The sequence below is a fragment of the Ctenopharyngodon idella genome, chromosome 4 (assembly GCF_019924925.1).
Source record: "Ctenopharyngodon idella isolate HZGC_01 chromosome 4, HZGC01, whole genome shotgun sequence".
NCBI classification, from domain to species: Eukaryota; Metazoa; Chordata; class Actinopteri; order Cypriniformes; family Xenocyprididae; genus Ctenopharyngodon; species Ctenopharyngodon idella.
Genome location: NC_067223.1, coordinates 27,297,281 through 27,309,830, shown reverse-complemented (window position 1 = coordinate 27,309,830; position 12,550 = coordinate 27,297,281). Strand labels below are relative to the sequence as shown.

The 12,550-nt window shown below is 39.1% G+C and overlaps 1 protein-coding gene across 21 annotated transcripts in view; it reads left to right on the top strand.

Annotated features, from left to right (window-relative positions):
• Nucleotides 1-12,550, top strand: part of LOC127511118 (gastrula zinc finger protein XlCGF8.2DB-like) — a 128,790-nt gene that overhangs the window by 23,396 nt on the left and 92,844 nt on the right. For 2 of the 21 annotated variants that reach the window (XM_051891696.1, XM_051891709.1), the window contains one exon: nucleotides 3,324-3,458. The exons of 4 other annotated variants lie outside the window; for them this stretch is intronic. In XM_051891696.1, the coding sequence (XP_051747656.1) occupies nucleotides 3,435-3,458 (24 nt within the window). In that variant the 5' untranslated portion in view covers nucleotides 3,324-3,434. Of the gene's footprint in view, nucleotides 1-1,687; nucleotides 2,042-3,306; nucleotides 3,459-6,863; nucleotides 7,938-11,482; nucleotides 11,610-12,133; nucleotides 12,286-12,550 lie in introns of those variants that run through there. 15 more of the 21 variants (XM_051891702.1, XM_051891703.1, XM_051891693.1 and 12 more) reach the window with 15 other exon arrangements.

The window sequence follows — 12,550 nt, the reverse complement described above, 5'->3', positions numbered from 1 at the left end:
CTGGCACACCTATTCAAGGAGTGGTCTTGAGCATTGCAATATGGGCAGAAAATCTTCTTGTCTCTGGGCTTGGGGTCAGCTTTATCTGGCAAGTCACTGTTATCTTTTTCTGTGTCGAGGAAGATACTTGTGGCCTTAGCTGGCTGTCTCGTGTCTCTCTGGTGTTCCTTTCTTTGCATGGGTACTGGCTTACTTGCTGGTGGATAGAACCTGGTACTACCTGGTTCTGTGAGGACCTCAGATGACGCAAACTCTGAATCAACATGCACCATTCAAAATTTTGCTATATATCCTAATCATTGTTAACATGTATTGTTTCTATCTTAAATTAACACATTGTTTAAATTAATACATCATTAGCTAACTGCATGGTTTGTATATGTACATTTCTGATATTACATAATTTGGACACAGTCCCCTCTGATAACAGATCACTTTAAATTGTAATGTTGACATGCATTTCCTGTAAAGCTGCTTTGAAATGACATGTATCTAAAAAGCGCTATACAAACGAATTGAACTATCTTCTTGAACTTGCAGCTTGAACTCTCACTATGCTAACAGATCCAGCAAGGTGGGGATGGGAACTTGTTAAGGATGGATAGACTGTCAAAAACTTGTCTGTAGATCATGCGGAAGTTTACACAACAGTCTTGATGCATGGGAACCACACTCTAGCTTTATTCCCCAGCTGCTGAAGCATACTCAGTAGAATGCAAACTCTTTGGAAGGCTGTCACATCTCTGTGGCCAACATTTGGACCATCTCAGCAATTCTTTGAAGGACCAACTGGTGGGGCTGTGTTGGTTAAGTGCCACCATGGTCTCTGAGAAGGGGTATAACGAGTTGCAGTAGGAGTCGGCAATCAACAGTGCTTCCTCTGACTTCAGGTGAACAACGAGAAGCGTCTGCTGGCAGGATGTTCTCCAGAGCAACACATAGCCTTGAAAACTCTTTTAGATCTGGCTTAACGAAGTTTGGAATGGTGGAAGCTGGACCCCTGTAGGTACTTTCTTGACTCAGAGGAATACATAACTGGGTCGAACCGTAGCCAATTCTGCTATCATCTGCTCTGTTGTAAGATCTCTGGGGGAAAGACTGACTCTGTGTGAATTGGACGAGAGTCGACCGTGATGTCATCTCCAGCTGCCGAAGCCTCCGTTCTAAATCATGCAGGCGATCTTGTCTGAATGACTCTGCAGCACTGTCCCTTGGTCTCTGAGGTTCACAATACAAGTCTTAGGTAATGCTCAGAGTATCATAAGCTACAATAGAGAGGGATTAGAGGAAGTAATAGACTAATAGTATTTCATTAAACTCAATAGTAGAAAGTTGCTGTTGCAGTAGAACAAGAGATTCAGAATTTGCTGAGGGAGGCCTGTAACAACTAACCAATGTCGAGTAAGCACCTTTAGAAAGCTTTTAAAGCTAAAAACTCAAACATCTTGCTGATCGATAGAGCAGTTACCACCCTAGTGTGGAATTTATTCCTTACATATATTGCGATTAACCACCCTTTTTCAAATGATCACATCTGAACAGAGAGACTTTAACAAAACAAAGTTTTTTATTTATTGATCTGATATTCTGTGGAGAAACTGAGATGGAATAAGATGGATATATTCAACATGACAAGGATTCAGTTTTAGTTAATAAATTAAATTTTAGATATCTCCGCAACCACAAACTTAAGTTTTAACTACAAATTTGAATGTGTTTGAACTTCTTTCCAATCCTTTGTAATAAGAAGATCAAGATATTTGACTTTATTCATTATTGAGAATATTACAAATGCTCATTAGTTTGTATAATTATATTTAGATATGAGCCATAAGATTTTGAAAAAATCTCAGTAGTATTGAAAGCTTTGTGAATCTGTGATTTATTCTTTGAGTCCTTTATCTGATCATTTTAATGTATTTTCTGTGTGTGAATTTCTTTTTTTTTTTTTCAGTGTTACACAGGACTTTTATTTTGGTGTGGTGACATGATGTCATAAGGCTGCGCCACGGTCCTGCATCTGTGATTCTGCTGAAGAAAGGTTTGTGGTTTTAATCATTTAGTGTGTTCAGAGTGTTTAAATCTATACAACCCATTAAAACAATTATATAGAAATAAATTATATTTTTTGAATGTGATATTATAATGCATATAACAATATAAATTAACATTTTTAACAGTTTTTTTAACAGTGTATACAGTAATGAACAGTTTTTATGATTAAACGTGTGTAACATTAGAGGTGCATCTCATTTTGCTCCCTATATAGTGAATCAGTTTATCATAAACACACTGTTTGGTCACAGGCAAGTAATGATAGAGAAAATAAGCTTTTCAAACCAAATTCAGATTCAGTTGAATCAAATGATTCAGAGTTTGTAATCGCTCGAATCACTGAATCACACTGACGACTCCTGCAGTTCACCAGTGTAAATACAACAAGAACAACAACACAAACATGTGTAATGACAACTTCTACAAATATACTGTTTTCATGACAGTGTAATCTATTACATATACATTACACATGTAAATCATACATGACTAAATATTAATTGTTTGTATAATCTGTGCTGAAAGAGCTAGATCTGATTGTATTGTTCTGAAACTGACTAAATTTGTTACAATGTTGCATTTTCTTCTTGGTTCGGTTTGCTTTCACAAGGCAATATTTCAAAGCGTACCAAAATGTGTTTATTCAAGTCACATGCATGTACAACTGTCCCCTTATTGGTCAGAGTTTTCTCAGCGTCATCCATTAAAATGACTGACAAGTTCACTTCATGAGCTTATTGTGGATTTTTTGTACTGTCAAGACACATGCAAACACTATATGAATATTATAATGCAGCAAGAGCACGAATCAAGGCTTCGTCAGGACAGCGTTCTTGCACGGATAAGTGCGATTACACAACATTTTAAGATGAAGAGGCGCTCTTTGGTTTTTAACTGCAGTAACTAATGTGCTCACTCACAGAATCAAATACTGCTGCATTTTATAAACACATTTCCCGCTATGAAATATATTGTTTGGTTGTTGGTCCGTTGGGTCGGATTTCTTTCACACCACAAGCGAACCGCTCCAGAGTTCGTTTGCAATCGGGCCTAGACCACCTCGTTCAGGCGGTCTCGGAGCGATTGTCTTGGTGCGGGTCCGAGCGTGATTGCTGTGTTCTCATATGCCTAAACGAACCGAGCCAAGGGAGAAAACGCACCAGGTTCCGAAACAAACGCTCAGGTGTGAAAGCACCCTTAGTTTGGATGTGTTTTTCTTTCTGTTAATTATTCTGATCTTAATCACGACAGAGTGTCCAAACACACAGAGAAACTCCTGGTGAAGCGACTGAGATCCACGTGACACACTATTATAAAGATGGAGTTTATTAAAGAGGAGAGTGAAGACGTGAAGATTGAAGAAACATTCAGAGTCAAACATGAAGATACTGAGGAACAAACAGGTTGGTTTCATTCTCAGAGTCTTTGATTTCACATTAAATTAGGAAAAACAATAAAGAAATAGGCAAAACAAACAATTTATTTTGTGTAACATTATAATTCCCAATATCTACTTATGAATTAAAGTGCCCCTATTTTGCTATTTTAAAGGGATCCCCTGGTGTTTAGACTTGTATGGCTTAATACAATGTAAATGTGTCTTACTGAAATATGTAGTAGAAAACCCATGAAAGATTTACGGTATCTAAAAAATCCATGACATATTTTGGACAATGGGCAGCAATGTTTAGGTGCACAGTGTGTTCTACGTAGTTGACATCAAATGGTTGTACTCCGTGAGCTACTGACGCTACCCTGTTGATATTTTTAGCACAACACAACTCAAAGTATAATATACGATGCCACATTGTGCCGCTTTTGATCGTAATTTCCAGTCGGTGGTCAACAAGAGAAGCAATGTAATTCCTCACTGCTTTACTAGCAATAAGAAGAAGAGAAAAGAATGGGAAGTTGTGAAGAATGTGGACGAATAAAACTTCCTAACTGCCAAAACTTCCATACATGCAAGGTCAAGGTCACTTTCATTTTTTCATAATATACATTGCACATAACCACATTTTTCAATTATTCTCAAACGAACCTGCTTTCCACAAGCCTACTCTGATCTGATTGGTCAGATGGCCCAGTCTTCTGTGATTGGTCTACTCTTGCCCACCACTAACGTGAATAACTGATGTATCATAAACATTTGTAAGCCAAATCTTGCTCCATCCTTTATCTTTACTCAAAGTAGAAAGCATCCTGAAGCAGGTCTCCTACCACACAGACTGCCTAGTGGTAAAGCCTTTGATTTACTGAAATTAATTTTATACCCTGAAATTAGACTAAATTCATTAAATAGTGGCAGCATTGTTGGTGTAACGAGTCGTCACACGAAGTGGGATCCATATGCAGGCTTTATTAACAGATCTCGTAGTCAAACAGGCAGTGGTCAAACAGGGGCAAACAGGAATGGCAGGGAAAAGGCAGAATCGTAGTCTTACAACAGGCAGTAGATCAGGGCAGGCAGATAAGAATCACAAGTCCAGCAAACAGCAAATAGTCCAAGGGCAGGCAGCAGGGAATCATTAACAGGGATTAAACAGGTTCAACAACAGGCAGACAGTCAGAATAAAGAACGCTCAGAAATGTACACCGTGGCAATACAAGACCTTGCAATGATAGCGAGGTTGAGTGTGGCAATCAGCGCCAAGGTACGGGGCTTGTGGGAAATGTAGTGCGTGTGTGAGAATGTGTGTGTCAGTATTCTGGCGAAGGCTCCCTTTGATGGCCAGAGGAGGGAATCACGGAGTTCATCTCTGTGACAGTTGGTATAGATACTTCAGGTGATATAGTAACAGCAGTATACACACACACACATACACATACATATATATATATATATATATATATAATGTTTTTAAGGGTGCTTTGGTGTACAATTATACTGACTCATATCATTTGGTTATTTGGTGTCCTTTTGGAGTCTGCAAGTGTCCTTTTTTGGAAAGACACCTAAATTTACCTTGAAAAAAACTTTAAAAAAAAAAATAGTTTTCTGAGAATTACACTTCAATCTGATGGTTTACTTTGCTGCAAATAAGCAATGATGGCAAAATGGACGTGTTAAACAAGATAAATGGTGTATGTTTAATTTCATGATAAGTGTGCGATTAATCGATAAAAATTGTATCTGTTGACAGCCCTAATATTATTGAGGTAAATGCAAACAAGTTTATTTTCTTCTGAAATTTAAATGGGGAAAAATTAGGATGCCTTTATATTTTCTTATCAGTGTTGCTACTGCAGATGCACTGTCTTCATGAGATGAGCTGTCATCTTGGTCACCTGCTCTTTTATTGAGCCCCTGTTCCATCTGCTGGGCCCGAGTCTGTATTCAATAGAAAATGAGGGTAATACATATTGATATACAATTGACACCTGTTCAGAGGTCCTTCTCATCAGATCCTCCTCCAGTCTAAGAATCTGACCCAGGGTTGGGCTCCTTTCAGCTGAGACACAGATGGTTGAAGTGTAAAGTATCTTTGTAACTTTGGCAAGCTGTTCTGCTTTTCTGAAATCCTCATCAGAAACTCTCTGCAGTCTGAAAAATATAATCAGTTTCATTCGCTGGAATATAGTTTTATGAGCACAATGGAGTCAAATGGAGAGATGTTTTACTGAATGATGTTGCAAATGATTTTTCTAAACTATTTGGGAGGATCAGAAGGGCCTAATTTTCCTGATGTTGTACAAGGCAAATCTGCAGGTCCGGGTAGTTCTAGCAATGTGGTCTATGAAGTTCAATTGATCATCAGTCATGACTCCAAGGTTCCTGGCTGTCCTGGATGGAGTTATGTTAGACAAACCTAGCTGAATGGAGAAGTTGTGATGGAGTGTTGGGTTGGCCAGGACCACAAGCAGCTCTGTTTTTGAAGGTGGTGGTCCGTCATCCAGAAGAAATTGTCTGTCAGGCAGGCTGAGATTCAAGCAGCTACCGTTAGATCATCTGGTTAGAATGAGAGTTAGAGTTGTGTGTCATCAGCATAGCAGTGATAGGAAAAACCATGTTTCTGAATGACAGATCCTAGTGATGATATGTAGAAGAAGAAGAGAAGTGGTCCAAGCACTGAGCCCTGAGGCACCCCAGTAGCTAGATGTTGTGACTTAGAGACCTCGCCCCTCCACGACACCCTGAAGGACCTACCTGAGAGGTAAGACTTGAACCATTGAAGTGCGGTTCCTGAGATGCCCTTTGTCTTGAGGGTTGACAGAAGCATGTGGTGGTTAACTGTGTCAGAAGCAGCAGACAGATCCAGCAAGATGAGTACTGAGGATTTAGAATCAGCTCTTGCCAGTCTCAGAGCCTCAATAACTGAGAGCAGGGCAGTCTCAGTTGAGTGTCTGCTTTTGAAACCAGACTGGTTGTTGTCCAGGAAGTTGTTCTATGTAAGAAAGGTAGAGACTTGGTTGGAAAATGACTTGTTAAATTGTTTTAGCAATGAATGGAACTAGAAGACACAGAAAAAATATGCAAGTTGTTTGGATTGCACTGCCTCCTAGGTGTGACGTGATTTATGTGTGTTAGTAATAGTAGGGATTTGGAACCACATAGTGAAAAAGCAGGTCACGAAATAACAAGTTGTGTAGAAAAGTAGAGAAAGAAAGAACAAAAAAAGTAAAACTCAAGTGCCTTGTCAGTGTCCTTGCTTGGTGGAGTCATGCAGGTAGAGTAGGTAGCCTTTACCCTGTTCGGTGTTCACGCGATGAGGGCTTCACACAAGGGTTGCCGTGGTATACTTCTCGATGATATACTCGCCTGAAATTTCTAAATGGTGTTAACTTGAATTTGTTTCTTTTTACCCTAGGCCTGATGGAGCTGAAGTCAAGATGGAGTCAAAAACTGAATGAAATGGAAGAGAAAAATCAGTATGAGAAATGTCATGATTTCATGACTGGGGAGAAATCTATTAGTTCCTCACAGACTCTTAAAACAGAAACTAGAAACCTCCAGATGAGAGTTCACACTGGAGAGAGCTCTTTGACCTGTCAACAGTGTGAGAAGAGCTTCACTCGAAAAGAAAGCCTTAAAGTCCACATGAGAATTCACACTGGAGAGAAGCCTTACACCTGTCAACACTGTGAAAAGAGTTTTTATCGAAAAGAAAGCTTTAAAGTCCACTTGAAAATCCACGCTGGAGAGAAGCCGTTCATTTGCACTAATTGTGGAAAGAGATTTACACAGAAAAAAACCCTTGATGTCCATTTGAAAGTTCATACTGGAGAAAAGCCTTTCACCTGCAAACTGTGTGGGAAGAGTTTCTCACTACAAGCAAATCTTAAGACTCACATGAGAGTTCACACTGGAGAGAAGCCGTTCATATGCTCTCAGTGTGAAAAGAGTTTCAGATATAAAGAAAGCCTTAATCATCACACGAGGATTCACTCAGGAGAGAAATGTTTTATTTGTGATCAGTGTGAAAGGAGTTTCACTGACAGTAATCACCTTAAGAATCATATAAAAAATCACACCGTAGTGAAGCCTTACATATGCCGTCAGTGTGAAAAGAGTTTCACATACAGAGCAAACCTTGAGGATCACATGAGAATTCACACTGGAGAGAAGCCTTTCACCTGCCCTCAGTGTGGAAAGAGCTTCACTCTTAAAGGAAACCTTAAGATTCACGTGAGAGTTCACACTGGAGAGAAGCCTTACAAGTGTCTTCAGTGTGAGAAGAGTTTCAAATATCATGCAGACCTGAAACGCCATTTGCAAATTCATTCTGAAAAGAAAAAGCCATTTTCCGCAGTGTGACGAGAGGTTTAGAAAAAGGAGCAATTTCAGCAACCATCTGCTCATTCACTCTAGAGAAAGACAATTTTAGTCAGTATAATAGAAATATCACACTTACAAATACATAAATAAAAAATACATCAAGTCATGTAAGTGTGAGAGCCTGTTTGAAATCAGAGATACTTTCTTACCACAGCTGAATTTGGGCTTTATCTGATTGTTCACCTTCATGACCACTTCTTTTATTTGTATTACTATTCTTTATTTATATTCTTAACTTCTTTATACTTTCGCTTGAGGCTTTTTTATTTTATCTTTGTGCATATCAAATCCAGTGGCCACACCTGAACATCATCTTTGCTATAGTTTCAAATATCAAGTGGTTGATGTAGACAACCTTTAATTTAGACTTTGTAGACGTTTTGCTTTGTATGTTTTGCAATGTATTTGTGGGGTGTTTTGAATATGCTGTAAATATGCTGTAAAATGACCCCTAATTTCTGAGAACGGCTCCAGTTGGGGACCAAACGCCCAAAACCGGGACTGCCCCAATCAACCTACTCCACATACAATCCCCTCCATGTTAAAGTTACTGCATGATTTTAAGTTTTTAAGATGATTTAAAAACTTCAGGGGCTGTGTTCACAAAACATCTTAATGCTAAAAGTAGCTCCTAACTTGCCGATTTAGGAGAAACTCTTAAAAAAATGGCTGTGATAATTTGACATAGCATAAAGGTTCATTGATGTAAAGGCAATATGCATTGAATGATGGAGAATAAAACATTGCAGTCAAGTTGAAAATAATGTCCCATCATCTGCGCTGATAAGTAGTCTTGTGGGCAGTTCAGGTGAGCCAAGTTCAGTTCCGGCTCGTGGACCTTCTGCCATGCTTTCCGAGGAGATTGATGGCTCTGAATTTAGCTCAAAGCCACAGTTGTTCTCCTTATCCCCGGCTGAGAGTGAGGAGTTGGGGTGGTGGAGGGATGCAGAATACTATTGAGGTAACTAGGTGAGCCTGTCCCAAACATCCTGGAGCCTCCCCAGCACTGCATGTTTTCCATGTCTCCTTAATCAAACACGCCTGATTCAGATCATCAGCTCATTAGTCGAGACTCCAAGACCTGAAATGGGTGTGTCAGAGAAAGGAGACATGCAAAATGTGCAGTGCTGGGGAGGCTCCAGGAATGTGTTTGGAAACCCCTGGCCTATTGTATATATGCCACCTCTCGAGCTGATTACATAGTGCTGCTCCTGCTGATCTTTGATTATAAAACATCATCTGTTGCTTGAATTCTGCAATCTCTCGTAGATGTATACATGTAAGAGGCTTACAATTAGCTGAACATACACCGATCAGGCATATGAATAACACTGATCATCTCTTCATCACGGCACCTGTTAGTGGGTGGATATATTAGGCAACAAGTGAACATTTTTTCCTCAAAGTTGATGTGTTAGATGCAGGAAAAATGGGCAAGCGTAAGGATTTGAGCAAGTTTGACAAGGGCCAAATTGTGATGGCTAGACGACCAAAACTGCAGCTCTTGTGGGGTGTTCCCGGTCTGCAGTGGTCAGTATCTATCAAAAGTGTCCAAGGAAGGAACAGTGGTGAACCAGCGACAGGGTCATAGGCGGCCGAGGCTCATTGATGCACGTGGGGAGCGAAGGCTGGCCCGTGTGGTCCGATCCAACAGACGAGCTACTGTAGCTCAAATTGCTCAAGAAGTTAATGCTGGTTCTGATAGAAATGTGTCAGAATACACAGTGCATCAGTTTGTTGCGTATGGGGCTGCATAGCTGCAGACCAGTCAGGGTGCCCATGCTGACCCCTGTCCACCGCCGAAAGAGCCAACAGTGGACACGTGAGCATCAAAAGTGGACCACGGAGCAAAGGAAGAAGGTGGCCTGGTCTGATGAATCACGTTTTCTTTTACATCACATGGATGGCCGGGTTCGTGTGCATCGCTTACCTTTTTCGGAGACCATGTACACCCTTTCATGGAAACGGTATTCCCTGGTGGCTGTGGCCTCTTTCAGCAGGATAATGCTCCTGCCACGAAGCAAAAATGGTTCAGGAATGGTTTGAGGAGCACAACAACGAGTTTGAGGTGTTGACTTGGCCTCCAAATTCCCCAGATCTCAATCCAATCGAGCATCTGTGGGATGTGCTGAACAAACAAGTCCGATCCATGGAGGCTCCACCTCGCAACTTACAGGACTTAAAGGATCTGCTGCTAACATCTTGGTGCAGATACCACAGCACACCTTCAGGGGTCTAGAGGAGTCCATGCCTCGACGGGTCAGGGCTGTTTTGGCAGCAAAAGGGGGACCAACACAATATTAGGAAGGTGGTCATAATGTTATGCCTGATCGGTGTACTTGTTTAATTGGTGACACTTCACCTACTTTTTAAAATCTTTATTTGAATATGGCAACATTTTTATTTTAAAACATTTATTTGAATATGGCAACATGACACCTTGCTCTACAATATTTCTATGATTAAATCGCTGACAGAGGCCCCTCTGCCATCAGCCAATCCCTGTGGGCATTGTTGGTAAGCGTGTTGACATTATCCATAGCAAAGAGGTCAACCCCGCCCTCACTTTTAGCTTAAGCTTCTGTCTACTCCTTAGTAAAAGTTGGTCTCAGCAGCTTTGTTAATAGGTCTTAAGTGAAAACTATCAATCAATCAATCTCTATAGCAGCTTCCAACAACCAAAGCTGACCAAAGTGCTGTACAACGTTAACAAAAATAAATAATAATGATAATAACAAATAATAGTACAAATAGGTCAGCAGAGCACATTACAACATTAAAATAACTAATTGTTAAAAGCCATTCTAAATAAGTGGGTTTTAAGTTTGGCTTTGAACAAAGGCAGGTCAGTGATGGAACGTAAGTCAATGGGCAGAGAGTTCCAGAGTTTTGAGAACTGTTTGCACCGGGACCGGGGGACCTCCAGCAGATGTTGCCCAGAAGATCGTAGAGCTCTGCTGGGTCGGTGAGGGCTCAAAATCTCACACAGATGAAACTATTGAGTAAGAACTTTTCTGCTATTTAGGAGAACTTAGTGGTAAGATAAATGTTTTGTGTATATGGCCCCAGAGCATTGGAGAGTGACATGCTCATGTTTTAGTTTTTTTTCTGCCTTCACATTTAATGCGATCTACAGTGAATACCGACAATTATATTAAAGATAATGAAATGTAAATCTGATTTCATTTGATTTTAGCCATTTTAATTTAAGTTTTCCACTCAGTCAAAATCTATTGTTTTAAACCCACAATCAGTGTAATCCTTTACAGTCACGCCATTTTAATTTAATGCATGTTAACAAAACAAAGTTGTCCTTATATTCTGTGGAGAAACTAAGATGGAGTAAGATGGATATATTCATCATGATAAGGATTCAATTTTAGTTAATAAATTAAATATAAGATATTTCTCTGCAACCACAAACTTAATTTTTAACTACAAATTTTTAATGAGTTTGAAAAAGTTTTTTTTTTTTTTTTTTTCAGTCATTTATAATATGAAGATCAAGATACTTATTCATGATTGAGAATCTCACAAATGCTCAGTATTTTATATAATTATATTTAAATATAAGCCAGAAGTTTTTGAAACAATCACAGTGGTATTGAACGCTTTTGGAAATCTGTGATTTATCAGTTGATTCAATCCTTTATCTGATCATTTAAATGTGTTTTCTGTATGTGAATTTATGTTGCGCGCAAACGGGACTTTTATTTTGGTGCAGTAGCGTGACGTCATAAGGCTGCGCCGCGATCCTGCATCTGTGATTCTGCTGAAGGTTTGTGTTTTTAATCATTTATAGTATTTAAATCAATACAACCAGTTCGGACAATTTTATAGAAAACTATGAAATTAATTATTTTTGAAATTAACACAGTAGTGTATTTAATAACAGTAATGAACATAGTTTTTTATGAGTAAAGTGCATAAATAATTGTAATAAACAGGGTTTTTTTGTGAGTAAACATGCGGGTCACAGAAAAGGTGCGTCTCATTTCGCTTCCTATATTGTGAATCAGTTCATCATAAACACTGTTTGGTCTCTGACAAGTTATAAGAAACAGAGTTTTTCGAAACCAGATTCAATTGAATCAAATGATTCAGAGTTTGTAATCGCTCGAATCACTGAATCACACTGACGACTCCTGCAGTTCACCAGTGTAAATACAACAATCAGATCATTTAAGTCCATTAACTCTCACTCTGACTCTCTTACCAGTGTACTGAACTACTGAAATAGATCTGATTGAGACACACTCAGAGATTTAGTTTGGATAATTATTCTCATCTTAATCATGACAGAGTGTCCAAACACACAGAAAAACTCCTGGTGAAGCGACTGAGATCCACGTGACACACTATTATAAAGATGGAGTTTATTAAAGAGGAGAGTGAAGACGTGAAGATTGAAGAAACATTCAGAGTCAAACATGAAGATACTGAGGAACAAACAGGTTGGTAACAAAATGAATGACATCACATTAAATTAGGAAAAATAATTAAGAAATAGGCAAAACAAACAATTTATTTTGTGTAACATTATTAAACCCAATATCTTATGAATTAAAGTTCCCCTATTATGCTATTTTAAAGGTTCCTAATTCTGTTTTGGAGGTCTATAACAGGTTTACATGCATCAAAGGTCAAAATAACACTTTTATTTTTTCATAATATATGTCCTCTTCCGAGGGATTAAAAACACCTCATAACACACATGAA